Source organism: Hemitrygon akajei, chromosome 15 (genome assembly GCF_048418815.1).
Source record: "Hemitrygon akajei chromosome 15, sHemAka1.3, whole genome shotgun sequence".
Taxonomy (NCBI): Eukaryota; Metazoa; Chordata; class Chondrichthyes; order Myliobatiformes; family Dasyatidae; genus Hemitrygon; species Hemitrygon akajei.
In genome coordinates this window covers 75,676,623-75,698,591 of record NC_133138.1, presented here as the reverse complement: position 1 = coordinate 75,698,591, position 21,969 = coordinate 75,676,623, and the positions used below count along the sequence as shown (strand labels likewise).

Genomic DNA, 21,969 nt, shown 5'->3' with positions numbered 1-21,969 from the left:
GTTATGATTAGTCTCTACTTTCCTGTGTGTGCACAGGATGTGTTTTTTGGGGGAGAAAATTACATTCTAAACAATTGTCTTAAGGATTTAATTAATTATTGTCAGGTTCAGTAATTAAAACTTGCTAGTTTTCTGTAAGCAAGCAGTTTTCCAGAGTTCTCTGAGCATAGTACCAGCAACCTCTCAAGTTCAGTACTAAAATAAAGTTTTACTAGAATAAATCACCCACCATTAATCTTGGCATTACTTTGAACTTACTACTGGCAGTGATTGTCCAATATTATCCAATCGAAACAGAATAGGAAAGAAAGCACATCAATGCAATGACAACCCAACTTTTAAACAAACCCTCTGGTCTGTTCAGAGAGGTCACTGTGCTAAAAAACCCTGATGCACTAAGTACCTCTGGGCAATAAAAGGGAAAAGCATTGGCATAAATGACATTAATATCACATGAAAGTCACTTAATGAGATGCCTGTTATGACAATCTGACCTTAAGGTCTATATTATCATGATCTATTAGACATTCATGATTATCATATGCACACTAAAGTCACATACCTTTGTACGACTATAATGTGACCATATGAAGTTACTTCAGTCACTAAGAGAAGCAGCACCTGAGCATTTTGACATCTCTCTTAAAGGAAAAGTGCACTGAATATCTTACAAATCATAGCTGTGCACATCTATTAAATTCTGTAGATGTTTTTCTTATACCAAACACTTGGACACTCCACAACAATAGACAATAAACCAAAAAGCCCATTGTTTCTAAAGGAACATAAACAATAACAAATACAAGAATCAAACGTGTGCACAGTACTGTATTACTCATTTACATTTTTCATGAATATAAACCTTCATTAAGCTTTTACTAAAGCAACAGAAGCTACTATCAGAACCAAAGTTGGCTCCTGTCACACTTAACCTTCACAGATCTTAGAAATAACCTCTTAATATAGCTCTGAAACAGGGCATTGGATGACATGATGCTAGTGCTAATTGAAAAGTTGTGTAAAAAAATCATAGACTCTTGAGACAAAATCAACATGAAATATTACTTCCATTTCTCTTCATGCTTCTTAACCTATAAAGCATTTCCTGCATTTATGCTCTTATTTCAGATTGCGAGGATCTGGTCCTGTTTTACTTTCTATTTACTAGAAAAATACTCCAAATTTCTCCCTTAACAAGGGAACGAGAACATATTATATCAGGATTTTTGGTTTGCCTTCTGAAAAATTGCCCAGCATGTTAAAAGAAACCCTCCTTCTATTGAGGTAGGCAACACACCCACTTGAATATGGTCTCTGGCTATTTTGCATGTAATAAGGTGCACCATTTGCTCATATTTAAGAGCAGAAACAAAGAAAAAAATTGAGACCCAACACCCAGTAGCTTCAAAACAAATGCTATCACTGATAATGCAATGGGTTACAAGTACTGCACACCCCTTTGATTTGACCAAGTATGTTGTAATTTTCACTGGCAATCTGCTCATGAATTTGATTTGCAGTTTCATAACTACTTCTCAATGAAAAGATATTTTGTAGAAATTTCATATTGCTAAGATGTTCCAAAGAACATCTGGAACAAATTAAGACTCAAGTGAGGTTTCCATAAGTCCAATAAGAACTGTTGCTTATACTTTACAAAGCGATTTTTAAATTAAAGGTCACTCACCTTTATAGAATGAACATTTACATCACACAGCGAACACAAGTGAGGGAACATTCCTGGCAAGAAGCCATGGTAATCGTTCATGTTGCTCAGTGAAGGAGATCCTCGTTTTCTTTCAAAAAGGGACCTTTCTTGGCCACGAGAAGGCAGCCCCATTTTTCCATAATCAGAATCATATTTATACATTTCAGACAAACGCATATCATCCCTACGGAAGTCATCAGCTCGTAATCGTTCAGGCTCATAGTCCTTCCTGTCATAATATCTAAAATTCAGCTCTCGAGAAGAACCATGGTCATAATTGACCACAGGATCAGCATCAGGATCACGACCTTCAAAATTATTCCGAAAGCGCCTTTCTTCCTCCCACTCACTACGGGAGGCTCTGAAGGAACGATCTTCCCGAGAAGAAATGTCACCTCTGTTGTAATTCAAAGATGCTCCAACATCATTTCTTTTTCTTTTAAGTTGCAAAAGAATGTCTGGCAAGGATTCGGGAGTAAGTTTGTCCTCAGGATAGCGGCTCAGTTCATCCAAGTCTCTGGATGAAAGGCCAAAGGTTGTTAAAATATTACCGGCCTTGTCCGCATCAATCCGTTTCTGAGCGGCAAGTGAGGGCTGATTACGGCTGCTCACATCAAACAAGGAAGTCAAACCACTGCTGGATCGAGAAGGACCAATACCTGAAGATATTATATTCTGATGCATTTGTTCCATAGCTTGTAGGCCCACTGCCTGACCACGTCCAAAATTCAGATAGCCACCCATTCGTGCACCTTGGTTCATTCTCCCAAGATTTGCATGGGTGTTTGCAGACTGAAAGAATCCAATATTATAATTGTCTTTCTTCATGCCACGACTATGATCTTGTTGAACTCCATCGAATGACATTCTGGCACAAGAGAGAGTCTAATTCAAAACAGGTAAGAGCACCATAAAACAATTCTTCAATGGTTAGTAGATAGCCTTTGCTGGCTCTGTAGAAAGTTGTTTCACTATCTAACTTCGTCTAACAGATGGTTGATGCGACAATGTCACAGATTCCTCAGAGAACTTTTGCCAGGCTGAAAAGTTAAAACAAAAATGTTAGATCAAGGATCTCAAGGCCTTTAAAGGACCATACGCCTGGAACGGTCTTCAAAGCCAGAAGTCCAAAACTGGTCTGTAGAAAGACAGTGTAAATAACAAGATGGAATGCAACGTTTTACAGTTGCATGCAAAATCCAATGCAGTGGGAAATTTCTTTGTATTCTATACAACCACTTAATGAGAAACTATAAGAATCTCAAAAAGCACATCAGTAGGAAAGCATGGCGGGTACAAAATGGTAACCTGCCACTAAACCCTTTCAAATCAATAGGATTTTTCCAACATGTTTATAGGAAATCTCAGCCATATTGAAGAATGCCCATAAAATCATTGTAACATTTCAGAAAACAATGCAAATTTTTAAGATATCTAACTATCCACAGAAAGAGAAGTAACACAGAGTGGATGTGTAGTGTAAGCCACTAGAAAAGAAAGAGGCAGTGTGTTACAGCACTCATTTCACACTTTGATAAAGCAAATCATTTTTACTTAAGGGCTTTTAAATGATTAAATGCCTCATCTTGCAAGGACACCTCTTGAACATGCTGCCAGCAGCAAACAAACTGAATCAACAAGTAACCAAAACGTGCACAGAATTCAAGGAATACTTTAAAGGAATAAAGCCAACAAGTTTTAAAATAGCAACCAGCCAGCAAGAAACAGCTGCAATTGCTGAAAAATAAATGGTGTGCATCCAACTCAAGAACCTTTGGTTGGACTATTGAAACACCTCCATAAATTTCTTGTCAAATGAAATGCAATTATAAATATTATCCATTGTAGAAGCTGTCTGAAATGAAAATCTAATCTCTGAAAAGGTTCTTAAAACAACTTTCAAGATCAAACACATCCTACCATGCACTTAGCACTCAAGATCACATGTACCAAAAAAAAAAATGGCTGTTGGCAAGGCATTGAGAATCAACCAGTCAATAGCTTTCACCACAGTTGCTGAAACATGAAAAGATCTGACTGTAGGAACGTTACAGTCTGACATCCATCTTCACATAATGAAATCTCAGTGAGAGGAGAGAAATATCTGCATTAAAGTGTACATTCTCAGATGTTTTAGCACATAGTGGCACTAAAATTATATTTTGTAAAGGATTAATCTCATGGCATATTGAAGTTGTCAGGTAACAGCTGTCTACCTAACCAATAGTCTCCACCCATAAGAGCAGCAAGGACCAACAATTCCGAGTTCCAATCTTGTTACCAAAATATGATCAATGCCTGATATGGAAAGCAAGATTTAACTGTTCAAGACCAGTTGTACTACCAAGCTATCATGCAAACCAATATTGAGTAATGTTTATGAAGATGATTTGTGCCTTTGAAACTGATCAAGCACCAGACGTGTGAGCAAAACAGCATGATTTTTCTTTTATCGGAATTGCAATCAGTATGGAGGTTCTTTTCACAAACTTGACCAAGTGTATTTAAACTTCACTCTGAATCAATATTGCTTGATTTTTATTTTAAATAATACTTGCATACATATATTTTTCATAAGTAAACTGATAGCTTGGTTCAAAGCCACATTTATTATTTTATTGTCTATAAATTCCTCAACTACATTTAAAATTTATTTCTCATAAATATGGAAACTATTCTTAAAGCATTTTATTTTTGTGATTGTATTTCTGTGAAATAAAATGGGTAACTAAAAGCTTGCTCCAGTACAAGCGAGGACCTGCTATGTATTACTAGAACCATGAAACCAAATCTCAATTTAAATTTGATTAATTAAAAACAAAATTGAGGATGGAGGCAATAAACATTAATTTAAAGTTAATCAAAGTCATGCTTATCATCTGAAGCACAATGAAACTACCTGCAATTCCCAAATCATTCTTAAAATTAACTTGATTAAGCAGTACTTTGCTATTTTATGTATGTGATGAACAGGAATGTTTCAAGTGGTCTCACAAATGACACACTGAAGATAAATTATTTACACTGTTCAAAAACACTTTTTAAACAATACAAAATGCTGGTGAAACTCAGATGATTAGTTATCATCTATGGAAAGGCATAAAGAGCTGACATTTCAGGCAGAGACCGTTCACCAGATCTGGAAAGCAACAGGTTAAGAATGTTTTCTACCCCCGTGTTTGCAGTTCTGATGAAGTATCTCAGCCTGAAAAGCCACTTCTTTATTCCTCTCCACAGATGCTGCCTCACCTGCTAAATTCCTCCAGCATTGTGTTACTCTGGATTTGCAACATTAACACTATTTCCCTTAAGTTGATGACAAAAAGCCACATTTAACACGAGTTATTTGATCCCCCAAATACCCTAGAACTCCTAGTAATTAGAAGCTTCTCTTCACAAGTTTTTACAATCTATTGAACTGTCCAATTTTATCAGAATGTTTGGATATATACTTGCAGATCTACAAAATATATTTTGTATGTGCATGAATGAGACTGCAGATACTGGTTGAACCATTGAACAGCCTGAGTGCAAAAGTAACTAGGATCATTCACAAAATGTACACCTACAAAATTGAGCCTTACAAGAGTACCAGAGAAACATTCCAAAAATAACCACAACAGCAATATGCTAACCTTCAATATTACCAAGTTAAACAAAGAATAAGCAGCATTTCATTCAAACCTATCACCAACTGACATGCTCAGAATCAGAGTTACTATCTCTGACACATCTCATGAAATTTGTTTTGTGGCAAATAGATGCAGAGAGTACTCCTAACATTCACTTAAACCAACAGACAGCCAAGCTAGGTTTTAACTTCTCCTCTGTGGAAGTCCTTTTGCATCACACTGAAGTATTGGCCTAGATTACACACCCATGTTACAAAGACAAGTCCAATTCTAAAGAAAAACATATTAAATTTGGCAAAGCCTTATTATTAAAATCTTATTCATTTCACTTCTGGATAACACTTTTCTCCATCACTGAGAAAATTCAAAAGGTGTTTGGAAAGTCCAACATCAACTTTTCATTAGTTGCCTAGGGGCAACTCATGTAGCAGCAGAACTCTCAATGGATACAATTAAATATTCTTGTTTCAGCTTGATACAGCTAAGAAGCACAACTACTTCCAAGGTCAGTACAGTCAACAAAGATGTCTTGATGCGTTTAAACAAACTATCGCTGCTTAAAACTGACAAAAACAATGCCAAATGGGGATGGCTTCGTCCTCGTAGGATTCCACGCAGTAAACATGGCTGCAGGTCAGGGATACAAGTGTGTTTAAGGAAACGGGGTTTTAAACTCCCAATACAGATTATCTTGCTGGCAAACGTGCAGCCTCTGGTGAATAAAATCGATGACCTCAGAGCTAGGGTGCTGAATTAGAGGGACATTAGAACCACGTGTGTCTTTTGTTTCACAAAATCCTGGTTAACCCCTTCCATACCGGATTCAGCTATATAGATCAACAGGTATACTATACGCTGTCAGGATAGATCTATAGACTCTCTCAAAAGCAGAGGAGGAGGAGTATACCTCATGATCAACTCTTCTTGTTGCTCAAATATATCAGTGCTGTCCGAATACTGCTAACCAGACCTGGAATACCTAGCAGTTTAGTGCCGTCCTTTTTACCTTACCACAGGAGATTTCAGGAATCATTTTGGTAGCAGTATACATTCCACCTCAGGCCAATGTCAAGCAGGCTTTAGATGATCTGAGCAATGGATCAACATGCACGAAACAGTGCATCCTAACGCCTTCAACATTGTTTTGGGGGAATTTTAACCAGGCCTGTCTGAAAAAATTCACTAAGCAATTACCATCAACAAATCACTAGCAATACTAGAGGACACAACACACTGGACCATTGCTACACCACCATCAAGAATGCCTACCTCATTTCAGGAAGTCTGATCACCTGGCTGTACTTCTACGAGTGTAGGCAGATACTGAAGACTGCAGCACCAGTAGTGAGGACCAAGAAGGTATGGACGAAAAAAGCACAGGAACGCTTATAGGACTGCTTTGAATTGGCGGACTGAACTGTATTCAGGGATTCATCTTCAAACCTGGATGAGTATGCTGCAGTTGTTACTGACTTCATTAAAACCTGTGTGGATGAGTGTGTGCCTACAAAGACTCACTGTACATTCCCAAACCAAAAGCCGTGGATGAACCAGGAGGTATGTCATCTGCTGAAGGCTAAATCTGTGGCATTCAAGTCTGGTGACCCAGGCCTGTACCAGAAAACCGGGTATGATTTGCAAATGGCTATTCCAAGGGCGAAGTGACAATTATGAACAGGGTGGAAGCAACATCGGATGTACGACAACTCTAGCAGGGTTTGCAACACATTACTTCCTACAAAGCAAAACCCAAAAGCATGAATGGCAATGATGTTTCACTATCAGATGAACTCAACACCTTCTATGCCCACTTTGAAAGGGAGAACACAACTACAGCTGTGAAGATCCCCACTGCACCCGGTAACCCTGTGATCTCTGTCTCAGAGGCCGACATTAGGCTGTCTTTAAAAAGAGTGAACCCTCGCAAGGCGGAAGGTCCCAAGGGAGTACCTGGTAAGACTCTGAAAACCTGTGCCAAACAACTGGCAGGAGTATTCAAGGACATTTTCAACCTCTCAGTGCTACAGGCAGAAGCTCCCACTTGCTTCAAAAAGGTCACAATTATACCAGTAACTAAGAAGAATAATGTGAGCTGCCTTAATGACTATGGCCCAGTAGCACTCGCATTATTACAGTGAAGGCACTTTGGTCATGATTAGACTTAACTCCTGCCTCAGCAAGGAGCTGGATCCATTACAATTTGCCTATCGCCACAATAGATCAACGGCAGATGCAATCTCAATGTCTCTTCACACAGCTTTAAACCACCAGGACAACACAAACACCTATGTCAGGATGCTGTTCATCAACTACAGCTCAGCATTTAATATCATCATTCCCACAATCCTGATTGAGAAGTTACAGAACCTGGGCCTTGGTACCTCCCTCTGCAATTGGATCCTCCCTAACTGGAAGACTACAATCTCTGCAGATTGGTGATAATATCTCCTCCTCACTGACGATCAACACTTGTGCACCTCAGAGGTGTGTGCTTAGCCCACTGCTCTACTCTCTCTATACCCACGACTGTGTGGCTAAGCAAATACCATCTATAAATTTGCAGATGATACAACCATTGTTGATAGAATCGCAGATGTTGACAAGAGGGCATACAGGAGTGAGATATGCCAACTAGTGGAGTGGTGTCACAGCAACAACCTGGCACTCAAACTCAGTAAGACGAAAGAGCTGATTGTGGACTTCAGGAAGTGTAAGACGAAGGAACACATACCAATCCATGTAGAGGGATCAGAGGTGGAGAGAGTGAGCAGCTTCAAGTTCTTGGGTGTCGAGATCTCTGAAGACCTAACCTGGTCCCAGCATATCGATGCAGTTATAAAGAAGGCAAGATAGCGACTATACTTCATTAGGAGTTTGAAAAGATTTGGTACGTCAACAAATACACTCAAAAACCTCTATAGATGTACCGTGGAGAGCATTCTGACAGGCTGCATCACTGTCTGGTGTGGGGGGGGGGAGGAGGGGGGGGCTATGGCACAGGACCGAAATAAGTTGCAGGATGATTGTAAATTTAGTTGGCTCCATCTTGGGTACTAGCCTACAAGTACCCAGAACATCTCCAAGGAGTGGTGTCTCAGAAAGGCAATGTCCATTATTAAGGACCTCCAGCACCCAGGGCATGCCCTTTTTCTCACTGTTACCGTCAGGTAGGAGGTACAGAAGCCTGAAGGCACACACTCAGCAATTCAGGAACAGTTTCTTTCCCTCTGCCATCTGATTTCTAAATAGACATTGAACCCTTGGACACTACCTCACTTTTTAAATACAGGTTTCCGCTGCTATCGAAAAGTACAGCATTCCTATGAAACCTTTCATAAGCCAAAATGGCATAAAGCAAAGCAGCAATTACCATTAACTTATATTGGAAAAGTTTTTGAGTGTTCCCAGACCCAAAAAAACTACCAAATCATACCAAATAGCACATAAAACCTAAAATAACACTAACGTATAGTAAAAGCAGGAATGATATGATAAATACACTGCCTACATAAAGCAGAAATAATGTATGTACAGTGTAGCTTCCACTTACCAGAATCAGGAAGATTCAGCCAAAAACCGATTTGTAGGAAAAAAAATCAGCACGTACACACATGCGCACACACCTGCCTGCGCAAGGCTTCACGGTCATGGTAGAGTTTCTTGGGGTAAACATAAGTTTAAAGGGGGCGCCTTTCTTCGTAATAGTGAAAATCCTCTTCAGATTTCTTTCAGTTAGCGAAAACAGGTACTAATGTAAGTCTTCCGTAAAAGCGAAGTGGCGTAAAGCGAACTTTCGTAAAGTGGGGGACACCTGTATATTATTTGTTTTTTTGCACAATTTTTAATCTATTCAATATACGTATATTGTAATTGATTTACTTATATTTTTTCTTCTATATTGCGTATTGCGTTGAACTGCTGCTGCTAAGTTAACAAATTTCATGACACATGCCAGTGATAATAAACCTGATTCTAATTCAATTAATTACCAACTAAAGCAACATGTAACTTGTATCTTCGAAGGATGGACCTTTGAAGGCTGCTAAAATGATCACATAAAAATAATTTGGTTCAGTAATTGCCCAATTCGTACACCAAGGAAGTAGGAAGCTTCTTTTCAGAAGATATTAGAACATTCCTGAAGCTCTTCCCAGCAAACAAGAATATAGCCAGTGCAGATCGAAGTTCCTCTTTGCTGGCAATCAACACTGGTACATACTGAAAGACACATACTGCTCTATACCCAGGACTGTGCAGCTAGGCACAATTCAAATACCAATGTATAAATTGCCAATGACAACTATTTTTGGCAGGATTTCAGATGTTGACAAGGGGAGTACAGGAATGAAATAGATCAGCTGGTTGAGTGGTGTAAAAGCAACAACCTTGCACTCAATTTAAGAATAAGGAATTCATAATGATCTTCAGGAAGGGGATCTTTTAAGGGAACACACACCAGTCCTCATCAAAGGATCAGCAGTTTCAAGTTCCCAGGAGTTAACATCTCTGAAGATCTGTCCTGGACCAATATATTGATGCAATTACAATGAAGGCATGACAGCAGCTATATTTCATTATGAGTTTGAGGAAATCCAGTATGTTAACCAAAGCCACTAGCAAATTTCTACAGATGTACCATGGAGAGCAATTCTAAGTGGTTGCAACACTGTCTGGTATGGAAGAGCTACAGCACAGGATCAGAAAATACTGCAAACTCAGTCAGTGCCATCATGGTCACTAGCTTCCCCAGCACTGAGGACATCTTCAAAAGTTAACGCCTCAAAAAAAAAAGCTGCATCTATCATTAAGGACCCACATCACGCAGGACATAAGCTTCTTCTCATTGCTACCATCAAGGAGGTAGCACAGGAGCCTAAATACACACTGTGTTTTAGGAACAGTTTCTTCCCCACTGCCATCAGATTTCTGAATGGACAATGAACCCATGTACACTACCTCACTATTTTTTCTTTCTCTCTTTTTGTACTAATTTACCGTAAATTCCGGTGTATAAGCCGAGAACTTGCCCTAAATTTTGGACCTTAAATTAGGGGGTTGGCTTATACAGAGGGTGCCAACTTTGGAAATACGAGCACATAGAAGACAGGTTGTATTTACTGGCTGTTTTTGAGTCAAATTCTCAACGCATGAATTCTTTGAATGTTTTGTTTAAACACACATCTAGTGGCTGGACCACGGACATCAAACCACTGGGGATGACTGCAATATCCATATTTTCAGCTTTCAATGCTGCTTTTGTCTCACCTGACAGTGCGCTTTGAACATGTCCCAGACAAGTAGTGACTTTTCCTTCCTGAAACCTTCGGGACGTCGACGCCACACCTCTTTAATCCACTTCAAGCAACCTGCTTCATCCATCCAGCAGCGTTCTTGAACGTAAACCCATGGGAATTTTCTGAGCAATCTTTGTTTTTTGTCTCAACACAAGATCACGTCTATTCATAAATCGGGTGCACCAATTTCGCGTAGCTTTGAAATTTTCACTGACCTCACGGCATTTTTTTGGCCCATTTCAACGCTTGAACTCGAATCATTTCTCTCGTAATAATGTATCCAGACGATCGCTGGTGATTCACCCACTCAAACTTTTTCTTCCAGTTCTAGCCACCGGCATGTTTTCCTGCGGTTTTCACATTTTGTCTTTGGCATTTCCCTCAGTGTGTCCTCTGCCTTTCTCCACTCTCTCATATTTTTCACGTTTACACTAAACTTCTTAGCAGCTGCAGAATTATTCGTTCCTTTAGCAAAATCAACAACCTTCAGCTTGAAACCAGCATCATATTGCATTCGTTTTAATCTTTTGTACATGGTGGTCGCAAACTCAATACTGAGTACACGTACTGATCCTGCCACCCCAATGGATGTTTTAACGAGATTATGACGGCCACTAAATGTTTTCACGGGAGCTACATTTCAGAGGATTCTTTACCATTGGGAACCTAATCCAAAACTTCCCTCCTTGATTTATTTACATATTAAGAATTCACTTATAATGCTCTATGATGTGTAGACTTATACAAAGGTAACATGGAAAAAGACACTTTTTTAACCTTGAAAATGGGGGGGGGGGGGGGTCGGCTTATACTCCGAGTCGGTTTATACACCGGAATTTATGGTATATGAATTTATTATTGTAATTTATAGTTTTAAATTATGTATGGCAATGCAATGCTAACGCAAAACATTTCATGACATATGCCAGCGATGTTGAAACAGATTCTGAAATTTGAAAGCAGGGCATCGGCATCATTTGTGTTTTCCCAAATTATGTTAAAAACATTCTCTGAAAATTAAATGCAAGCATAAAATTAGATAAGATACTGAGATTCTAGAAGTATATACTGCATCCAAGGTCACAATTGGCATTACCATTCAATTCCAAAGTTAATCAAAAATATCATGATTTACAGATTATAGTGAAATCAGAGATAAATGGGCCAATGTATCACTATCAAAGCAACACAAGTCAATTGGCTTGACAAAACCATTGCTTCAAAAACCATAAAACATAGCAGAATTAGGCTATTCAGCCAATCATGTCTGTGGCTCCTTTGAATCATGCCTGATTTTTTCCCCCATCCCATTGTCTTGTAACTCTTAATCCATTTACCAATCAAAAAAAACCTTTGCCTTAAATACATTCAAATGATTTGGCCTCCACAGAACTCTGTGGCCACAAATTCACTACTCTCTGGAAATCGCTCATCTCAGATTTAAGGGGCTACCCTTCTGAGGCTCTGCCCTTAGATCCTAGTCTATCCTTTAATGGAAACATCCCCCTGCTATCAAATCTACCTCAGTATTTCAATGTCCAGTAAGATCCACCCTTGTCCTTCTGAAATCCAATTAATATTGGCACAAAGACTCAAATGCTCCAGGCGCATTAAGCCTTTCATTCCTGGGATCATCCTTATGAGCCTTCTCTGAACACTCTCCAGGCCAGCAGATCGTTCCTTAAAAATAGGGCCCAAAAATCACTCACTACATTCTAAACATAGTCTGACCAACACCTTAAAGCCTGAGAAGTACATAGTTGCTTTGCTAATCTAGTCTCCTGAAATTAATGTTAACATTGTATTTACCTACAAGTTAACCTAGAGGAATCCTTAAATAGGTCACCCATGACCCTTTACATCTGATTTCTGAACTGTCTCATTTCTAAAATAGTCCATATTTTAACATATATGTAGTGCCTGCAATTCCCAAACAGATCTCTACAGCAACTTAAAGGGTAAATAATTATTTGGGGAGTGGTTGGACAGCACATTGGAAACTAATCAATGACCTCTTCAAAGAGCCAACATTGGCATGTTAGAACATTTTATTCATTGATAAGTTCACATGCTCCATTACCAGTAGTCTTGATCTTAACTGCCAAAGACCAAAAGTCTGAATTCTCTCAAGAAATCTCCACCTCTCCTGGTTTAAGATGGTCATTAAAATCTATATCTTTAACAAAGTTTATCATATGCCACAAATAATGCTCTAGGTAGCTTGACTTTTTCTTGACCATGGGAATGCCTTACAAGAACAATGAAGCAGTTCAAGGTGGCTCACCCCCCCCCCCCACCTTTAAAGAAAAAGAATGCTAGGTTTGTCAGCAATGTCCACACTCAAAAAAAACTTGAAGTGTCTATTAAGGAAACAAACTTACTCAAATATTTTAACATTCCTTCCTGTGCAGAGTCTGCCTTATTTTTGACAGTTTCATCACCTAACACATCTGCTGGTGTATGTAGAACACACAACTTAATACCCCATTTATGCTAACTTTGTCTCAATTCTGAATTGAGGCAAATACTCAAGCCTAATCTTCTTCAATACATTACTAGCATTTCACTATCCCATTTCTTGTACAGCTTGTCTTGAACATATAACATAGAAATCTACAGCACATTATAGGTCCTTCAGCCCACAATGTTGTGCCAACCATGTAACCTACTCTAGTAACTGCCTAGAATTACCCTACTGCATAGTTGTTTATTTTTCTAAGCTCCATGTACTTATCCAAGAGTCTCTTAAAAGACCCTATTGTATCCATCTCCACCACCATCACCTGCACCTTCATTCCATGCACTCACCACTCTCTCTGTTGAAAAACTTACCCCTGACATCCCCTCTGTACCTACTTCCAAGCACCTTAAAACTATGCCCCTTCATGTTAGCCATTTCAGCCCTGGAAAAAAAGCCTCTGGCTATCCACACAATCAAAGCCTCCCATCATCTTATAAACCTCTATCAGGTCACCTCTCATCCTCTGTCATTCCAGGGAGAAAAGGCCAAGTTCACTCAACCTATTCTCATAAGGCACACTCTCCGATCCAGGGAACATCCTTGTAAATCTCCTCCGAACTCTTTCTATATAGTATCCATATTTCCTGTAGTGAGGTGACCAGAACTGAACACAGTATTCCAAGTCCAGCTGTAACATTACCTCATGGCTTTTGAAGTCAATTCCACAGTTTATGAATACCAACACGCCTTCTTAACAACACTGTCAACCTGCACAGCAGCTTTGAGTGCCCTATGGGCATGGACCCCAAGATCTCTCTGATTCTCCGTTGTCAAGTCATATTGTCAAGACATATATCATATTGTCTTCAAACTAGACCTACCAAAATCATCCACTTCACACCTACCTGGGTTGAATTCCATCTGCCATATCTCAGCCCAGTTCTGCGTCCTATCAATATCCCACTGTAATCTCCGACAACCCTCCAGACTATCCATAACACTCAGCAAAATTACTAACCCACCCTTCGACTTCTTCATCCAGGTCATTCATAAAAATCACAAAGAGAAGGGGTCCCAGAACAGAGCCCCACAGAACACCACTGGTCACCAACCTCCATGCAGAATACAAACCATCCACAACCACCTTCTGTGGGCAAACCGATTCTGGATCCACAGAGCAAGGTCTCCTTAGGTCCCATGCCTCCTTACTTTCTGAATGAGCTTGCATGGGGAACCTTATCAAATGCCTATTGAAATCCATATATACTACATCCACTGCTCTACCTTCATCAATGTATTTTATTACATCCTCAAAGAATTCAATCAGGCTCATAGCCATGCTGACTATCCCTTATCAGATTGTCTCTCCAACATCTCAATTTTCAACAACTTGTCCACCACTGAAGCAAGACACACTGGTCTATAATTTCCTGGGTTATTTCTACTCCCTTTCTTGAACAAGGGAACAACATATGCAACCCTCCAATCCACCAGTACTTCTCCTGTCCCTACTGATGATACAAAGTTTTATTTCATAAAATCATTTTCTTAATTTTCACCCTATACCATCTACAGCTTCTCATATTCCATCCATTTTTATTCATTTAACCTAATCTTTCCCCACTCCCCTATGCAAAAGTGAAATTCATACATGAATTTATATCATACAATAGTGTTCCATGCAAATTTATATTGACGCAATTATTGAAATGAATAGGAAATAGGGATAGAAACATAACAGGAAAGAAATGAGAATAGGCTACAGAGTGAAAAATTGCAGGCATGTCAAGTTATGCGTTTAAACACACATTCAATTATTATTTAAAAGATCAAAAGAATTGAAGGTACCCAAAAAGGTTTAGGGATTCACTAGCACAGAACAAAAGGCAAATAAAAGCCGAAAGCAACTCAGTAACATCAGTGGGTTAGTTGTTTTGATAACTATGACTAGAAAAAATAAAGTCTTTGCACAAGTACAAAAAGCACATCTTACAAGTTGTTAATGATATTAAACGTATGATACAAGTCACATAAGATATCACGGCAGAAAGTACAAATCTCAAAGTAGCGTATAGAGGTGTAGGAAAGGTACTGTATTGATTAACGGATTAATGTGTTGGCAGGTTAAGATTTGACTGTCAAATCTAATAGGAGACAACAGAAGGCCATGGAAGAAAGAAAAGGGAAGAGCGAGAGGGGAGGTGAAAGAGGAAATGGGACTGGTGAAGGGGGGTCTGTTCTCTCCCTCAAGATTCCTTCTCCATTCCTGTATCTTTTTCACCAATCAACTCCCCAGCTCTTTACTTCACCCTCCTTCTGGTTTCACCTTTCACCCTGTGGTTCTTCCTCCCTTCCCCACACTTTCTTACTGTGACTCTTCATTTTTTCCCCAGTCTCGATGAAGGATCCCTGCCTCCACACGTCAACTACACTATTTTCCTGGCTTCCTGAGTTCCTCCAGCATTTTGTGTGTGTTGCTTGGATTTCCAGCATCTGCAGAATCTCTCTTGCTTGCGATTAGAAAAACAATTCTGCTTTCATCTTTCAATTTTTGAACAGCCTTTGAGCAAACCAACCTCTAAGGGCTATCCACTTGTCCACTATAAAATGACTGTAGTACTGTACTTGGTAGAAATTGGTTCACACACACAAACCAGTTATTCTGATGCCCCAAGTATCAATTGCATTGCTGCTTTTCTGTAAATGCATTATTTCTTTTGGCTAAACAATGAAAAATACACGAAAATAAATTTAGCTTGTTCCTGTATTTCCTTTTGTTAAAAGACTGCCATCAAACTATAATTCTCCCATTTATATTAACAATGGTAATATAGAGGAATATGGTTTAACAGAAAGTGTGAAATTTGTTTGACAACTGACCCCGTAATGTACCCTGGGATTTTCCCCCCCCTCCCCTCCCCAGTGACAGTAACAATATAAACTGGCATTCCACTCTTCTCCATCAGTTTATTTGAATTCCCACACCGTCTCCTCTCTCCCCATACATACTGCGCCCAATTTGTTGTTTTCACTGGAAAATATTTTCGGTCTGCGTTAAGAAAACACCCACTCTTCTTTTCCCCTGTCCTCACACTCCCCCCGGATACCTAGGTCTCTCCAGCTGTCGGGTGACCGTTTCTCTGAGGCTGCCTGCGGATTTCTCCCCTTCGTTCGTTCGTTCATCTCAAAATGGCGCCGACTCCGGCCGTGAAAATATTAAAGAATCCTGGGAGTGAGGACGGCTCACTGATGTCACATTCTTAAGGGCCTACTTAGGAAGCAAATCCCGCTTCTACACTAACCCCGGTGAGTGGTCCAGATCGTCTGGTCGGCCCACTCCCCTCAGTTTATTCTCGACTCCGTGCCGCCATTCACCAGCCACCTTCTTACCTCCCGCGGCGAGTCCTCGCAACCAAACAGTGCGCATGCGCACTCCCGTGCGCTGAAACGCAGGCGCCCGGCGGGGTAGCCGTCTCCACGCATGCGCATTATCGCCCAGAGCCGCGCGCAACTCGGTGTGTTGCTCATCATTTATTTACTGAGCTACAGCGCGGTACAGGCTCAATTTACAATGACCAACTAGCTTACCTATGAATGTGGCTTCTCCAGGATAAAACCCACGAGGTCACGGGGAAAACATACAAACTTCTTACAGACAGCGGGGGCAATTAAAGCCCGGTCGCTGCTACTGTAAAGCGTTGTGTGGACTATTACACCGCCGTGAGGCAACGTTCCGTTAGCCGTTTTGGATGGATTTGGATTGTTTTTAAAGTTGGCAAGTTTTAAAGTAAGAATTATTGTGAAGTTTGCAGTAGTCAATCATAAATAATCTCCACTTTGAAATAAAATGTAAATGAATGGAATGGCGGGACTGTCATATGTTGAAAAATTGGAGCGACTGGGGTTGTATACACTGGAATTTAGAAGGATGAGAGGAGATCTGATTGAAACATATACGATTATTAAGGGATTGGACACGCTAGAGGTAGGAAACATGCCCCCCCCCCCGATGTTGGGGGAGTCCAGAAACAGAGGCCACAGTTTAAGAATAAGGGGTAGGCCATTTAGAATGGTGTTCAGGAAACTTTTTCACCCAGAGAGTTGTGGATCTATGAATGCTCTGCCTCAGAAGGCAGTGGAGGCCAGTTCTCTGGATGCTTTCAAGAGAGAGTTAGATGGAGCTCTGGAAGATAGCTGAGTCAAGGGATATGGGGAGAAGGCAGAAACGGGGTACTGATTGTGAATGATCAGCCATGATCACAGTGAATGGCGGTGCTGGCTCGAAGGACCGAATGGCCTACTCCTGCACCTATTGTCTATTGAATCGTTTTTTTGGTAGACACCAAACAATGTTTGATTAGCCTGATAATTAATTTTCCACTGTTCAAAATATACTGTAGCTTGTACATGCTTATGGATTTCAGTTCCCCTTGAGAGCTTGAGCATATTATTCAGGTTTTGAGTTTTAGGAAGAGGTAAGAATTTCCCCAGTGATCTGGCCATTTACTGGAGAAACATAGCCAACACCAAGCATTGGTCAATGCATTCCTCAAGCCTGCTTTGCCCTTAGATAAAATCCTAGCTAATTTGATATTGGTTTCAATACTCCTTTCCCACAATTTCTCCGTACTCCATTGTATTTTAAATCTCTGTCAGTCTCAGCCACAGAATTCAATAATTCCATGTCTTAGCTGAATGGGATAGAGAGTTAGAGTTATGGCGAAAAGTAGAAATTTCCCTTCAACTCTGCCTTAAATAAACAACCTCATATTCTGAAACTGCTGACTGATTCTGGATAGTTGCACAAAGAGAAACACTTAAAACTTTTCAAAGACTCATCATGTTACTTCCCAAATCCATAACTCAAAAATTTCCAGCCTGCTCAGTTCACCTGCAGAGCCAACAGATCTATAAATTATAAAGTTAACATCGCTCTGGACATCATGCCACAGCGAATGGCTTCCAATGGCTACATGTACAGTACTGTGTGGAAGTTTTAGACCCATATATATAGCTTGGGTGCCTAAGACTTCTGCACAGTACTGTTTCTGTCAATGTGGAGCAGAGAGCAAGTTTGTAAACCCGACGTGAGCAAAGGATGTTGAGAATGGCGAGGGTGGTGCACCGTGAGGGGTGAGGGACTGGTGGCAGAGAAAGTGCCAGGGGTGAGGCATGCCATACCCAACCCTGAGACACCAATTTGATTCCAAACAAATAGTTTATTGATCATTACAGAATGTCCCTCTGGTGCTTCCCACTACCTCCCCATTTCCCAGACATGATTCTTCTTCCCATATCAATAGAGACCCGTATCATCACCTACGTATGTCATGAATTATTTTTTTGCAGTACCAGTACAGTGCAATACAAAAGATTGCAACAGTACTGTGGCTAAGACTTTTGCACAGTGCTGTATATGTCAGGAGTCTCTTTTTGTTGTTTTCAGTTCGGCTTTCAATGCCATCATCCCCGTGCTTCTGTGAAAGAAGCTCTTCAAACCTGATGTACCAGGTCCCTTCTGGAGGTGGATCACAAACTTACTGACAGGAGGCAGTATGTGGGACTAGACAAGCACATCTCCTCCTCTCACTCAGTCAGCATTGCTGTGTTCTCTCCCCTCTCCTCTTGTCTCCATATACCATTGATTGCGTCTCCTCTGCTAAACTTTGCAGATGACGCCATTGTCATAGAGCTGTAATGCCCTGGTTCACATCTTTACTGTTATGCTGTAGGTATTTCATTTAGTGGCTCTGTGAGAGCTGCTGTTCACCTTTCAGCCTGTTTGAGTTTATTGAAGATAAAGGATGATGTGGAATGTGTGCCATCCAATTAGCAGGAGGTTTTTCTTGCTGAGGGACAATAAGGTTGGGCTTGGAGCTTTTGTTCGAGAGGAGATGAAGAGAGAGATGCTCAGGAAAACCAGTCGTAGCGTACGATCCGGAGGGAGACCCGTTTGTTCGAGATGGATTGCGAGTGACATCGGAAGGTGGGGTGGGTGTTCACGCTGACCGAGGGCTCAGCACTTGAGTGACAGAGAAGTTCAAGATGAGCTCCAACTTGTATACATTTGACTGTTCAATTAGAATGGGCCCTTTTCTTTTTGTTATTGTTTACTAACCCTTCAGTTAAGATTCATAAGTATAATTCCTTTAATTGTATGCAGTGTATTGTGTTATTATAACCATATAACAATTACAGCACGGAAACAGGCCATCTCGGCCCTTCTAGTCCATGCCGACACTTACACTCACCTAGTCCCAGTGGCCTGCACTCAGCCCATAACCCTCCATTCCTTTCCCGTCCATATACCTATCCAATTTTACTTTAAATGACAATACCGAGCCTGCCTCTACCACTTCTACTGGAAGTAGCAGTCGTTTTTTGTATTAGCAGTATAATCTTTGTAATAGCAGTATTTTGTGGCATTAATTTGTAACAGGGTAGAAAATGACACGGCGTCCACACAAACCGGGTTTTGGGGTGGGATCAAGCACGTCGCAACGTCACGCGTTTGCCGGGGCTGGAAGTTGTCTTCCCTAGACTCACGCAGCCGAGGAAACCGGGGTGTTTCAGAGCTAACCACCTGAGGCGAATGCAAATACAGCCAGGAAGTAAACAAGCTACCATTCTGGTGCAATCAAAAAAACATGGAGCTGGCAGGTCCCCTCAAAATTGTGGAGATGCAAATCGACTTCGGGAGAAATGTGTCTCTACTCGTCATCCACCACTCTACAGTTACCACTGTTTCAACATTCAGGTCCTGAGTGTCTGCGCACAACTACATATCAATGAAGTAAAAGCACACACACAGGAGATGACTTTGAGTGGTGTATTAACGAGGGAGAACAATGCACAAGTGCAGACAACAGATCAATACGTAGTGCTGGGGGGGGGGGGCGCCATTGCTCTGAAAGAAATAGATCCACACATCACATCCGCAGGGATCGTTCCCTCCGCGACTCCCTGGTCCACACGTCCCTCCCCACAGATCACCCACCTGGCACTTATCCCTGCAAGTGTAACTGCTACACCTGTCCCTACACCATTCAGGGCCCCAAACAGTCCTTCCAGGTGAGGCAACACTTCATTTGTGAGTCTGTTGGGGTCATCTATTGCATCCGCTGCTTCTGGTGCGGCCTCCTCTACATCGGCGAGACCCAACGCAGATTGGGGGACCGCTTCGTCGAGCATCTCCGCTCCGTCTGCCACAACAGACAGGATCTCCCGGTTGCCACCCGCTTCAGCTCTGCTTCACATTCCCATTCAGATATGTCCATACATGGCCTCCTCTACTGCCATGATAAGGCCAAATTCAGGCTGGAAGAGCAACACCTCATATACCCTCTGGGTAGTCTCCAGCCCCTTGGTATGAACATCGAATTCTCCAACTTCTGGTAATTCCCTCCCTCTCCCCTTCCCCATCCCAGTTTCACTGACGAAGGGTCTCGACCCGAAATGTTAACTGCTTCTTTCAATGGATGCTGCCCGACCTGCTGAGTTCATCCAGCTTTTTTGTACGTCCAGTTTCACTCTGCCTCCTCCTCCAGCTGCCTAATACCTCTCTCATGATTCTACCTTCTTCTACTACACAAAGTGCTTTCCCCTTACATTCCTTCTTCACCTTTCCTGCCTATCCCCTCCCCCACCCCTTGATCTTTCCCCTTATTGGTTTTTCACCTGGCACCTACTAGCCTTCTCCTTCCCACCCTCCCCCCACCTTCTTTATTGGGCCCCTGCCTCCTCCCTCTTCAGTCCTGACGAAGGGTCTCAGCCCGAAATATTGCTAGTTTCCATGGATGCTACCTGACCTGCTGAGTTCCTCCAGCATGTTGTATGTGTTGCATTGACCCTAGCATCTGCAGAGTACTTTGTGATCACAGATCACACTGTTGCACAGAGCGACTGAGGAGAACCCAAGTGCGGGACACGGGCATGGACACTGAGTTGGTGCTGCTGGCACAGACGTGAACGTTGACAGCAAACCGGAGGAATCTTGACACAGAGCTCTGATATGGAGTCTTGACACGGAGACAGGGTTTTCATGGAATATCTTGAAACCGGAGCTGAACTTCGAACTAACAGTTTAAGCAGTCAGGAAACTAAGTTATCACATGGGAATAGACCAACGAACTGGCGACCTGTGGTTGTGATGCCAGAGTTCTTATCCTGCAGTTCTTGACGGAGACCAGGTGTGCTGTCATCAAGCGAATTAGCGGTAAATGGGAAATTAACAATTGGAATTAAGGCATAATCAAAGGAAATTAGGGGATTAACAATCGGGACCATAACAGTACCCCTCCCCACTTCGACGGGAGTCTCCTGGCAATCCACCAGGCTTGTCCGGGTTGTCTCGATGGAAATCACGGATGAGGGAAGGGTCCAGGATGAAGGAGTGGGGAAGCCAGCAGCGTTCCTCTGGGACGTATCCCTCCCAATGAAACCAGGTACTGGAGGCCCCTGCCTCAGCGACGCACACCCAGTAATCACCAGGCGGTGTACACCGTCAATGATCCCGGCGGGTGGAGGGGGTACGGCAGTCGGGCACAAAGTGCTGTCAGATACCGGCTTCAATTGGGAAACGTGGAATCAGGATGGATGTGCATAGATTTAGGCAGTTTGAGTCGGACCACCGTGGGGTTGATAATACTCTCAATCTCGAAAGGTCCCAGGAAGCAAGGGGCAAGTTTCTGGAGGGGAATGTCTTTAGACGAGAGCCACACCTTCTGCCCAGGCCGATTATCAGGTGCAGTTGGTTGAGCGGAGCAGGGCCGCGTGTGTCTTCCCAGATCTTGCGGCACTGGCGGAAATGGGCCTGAACAGAAGGTGCAACAATATCATCTTCATGAGCAGGGAACAGAGGGGATTGGTAGCCGA

The 21,969-nt window shown here is 41.6% G+C and overlaps 1 protein-coding gene across 6 annotated transcripts in view; it reads right to left on the bottom strand.

Annotated features, from left to right (window-relative positions):
• The window catches only part of LOC140739472 (matrin-3-like), a 55,622-nt gene extending 39,086 nt beyond the window's left edge, over positions 1 to 16,536 (bottom strand). For 2 of the 6 annotated variants that reach the window (XM_073067804.1, XM_073067809.1), the window contains exons 1-2: positions 16,486 to 16,536; positions 1,688 to 2,748 (exon numbers count right to left, since the gene is read on the bottom strand). In XM_073067804.1, the coding sequence (XP_072923905.1) occupies positions 1,688 to 2,575 (888 nt within the window). In that variant the 5' untranslated portion in view covers positions 2,576 to 2,748; positions 16,486 to 16,536. Of the gene's footprint in view, positions 1 to 1,687; positions 2,749 to 16,202; positions 16,356 to 16,397 lie in introns of those variants that run through there. The other 4 variants (XM_073067805.1, XM_073067808.1, XM_073067806.1 and 1 more) reach the window with 4 other exon arrangements.
• Positions 16,537 to 21,969: the final 5,433 nt, after the last annotated feature.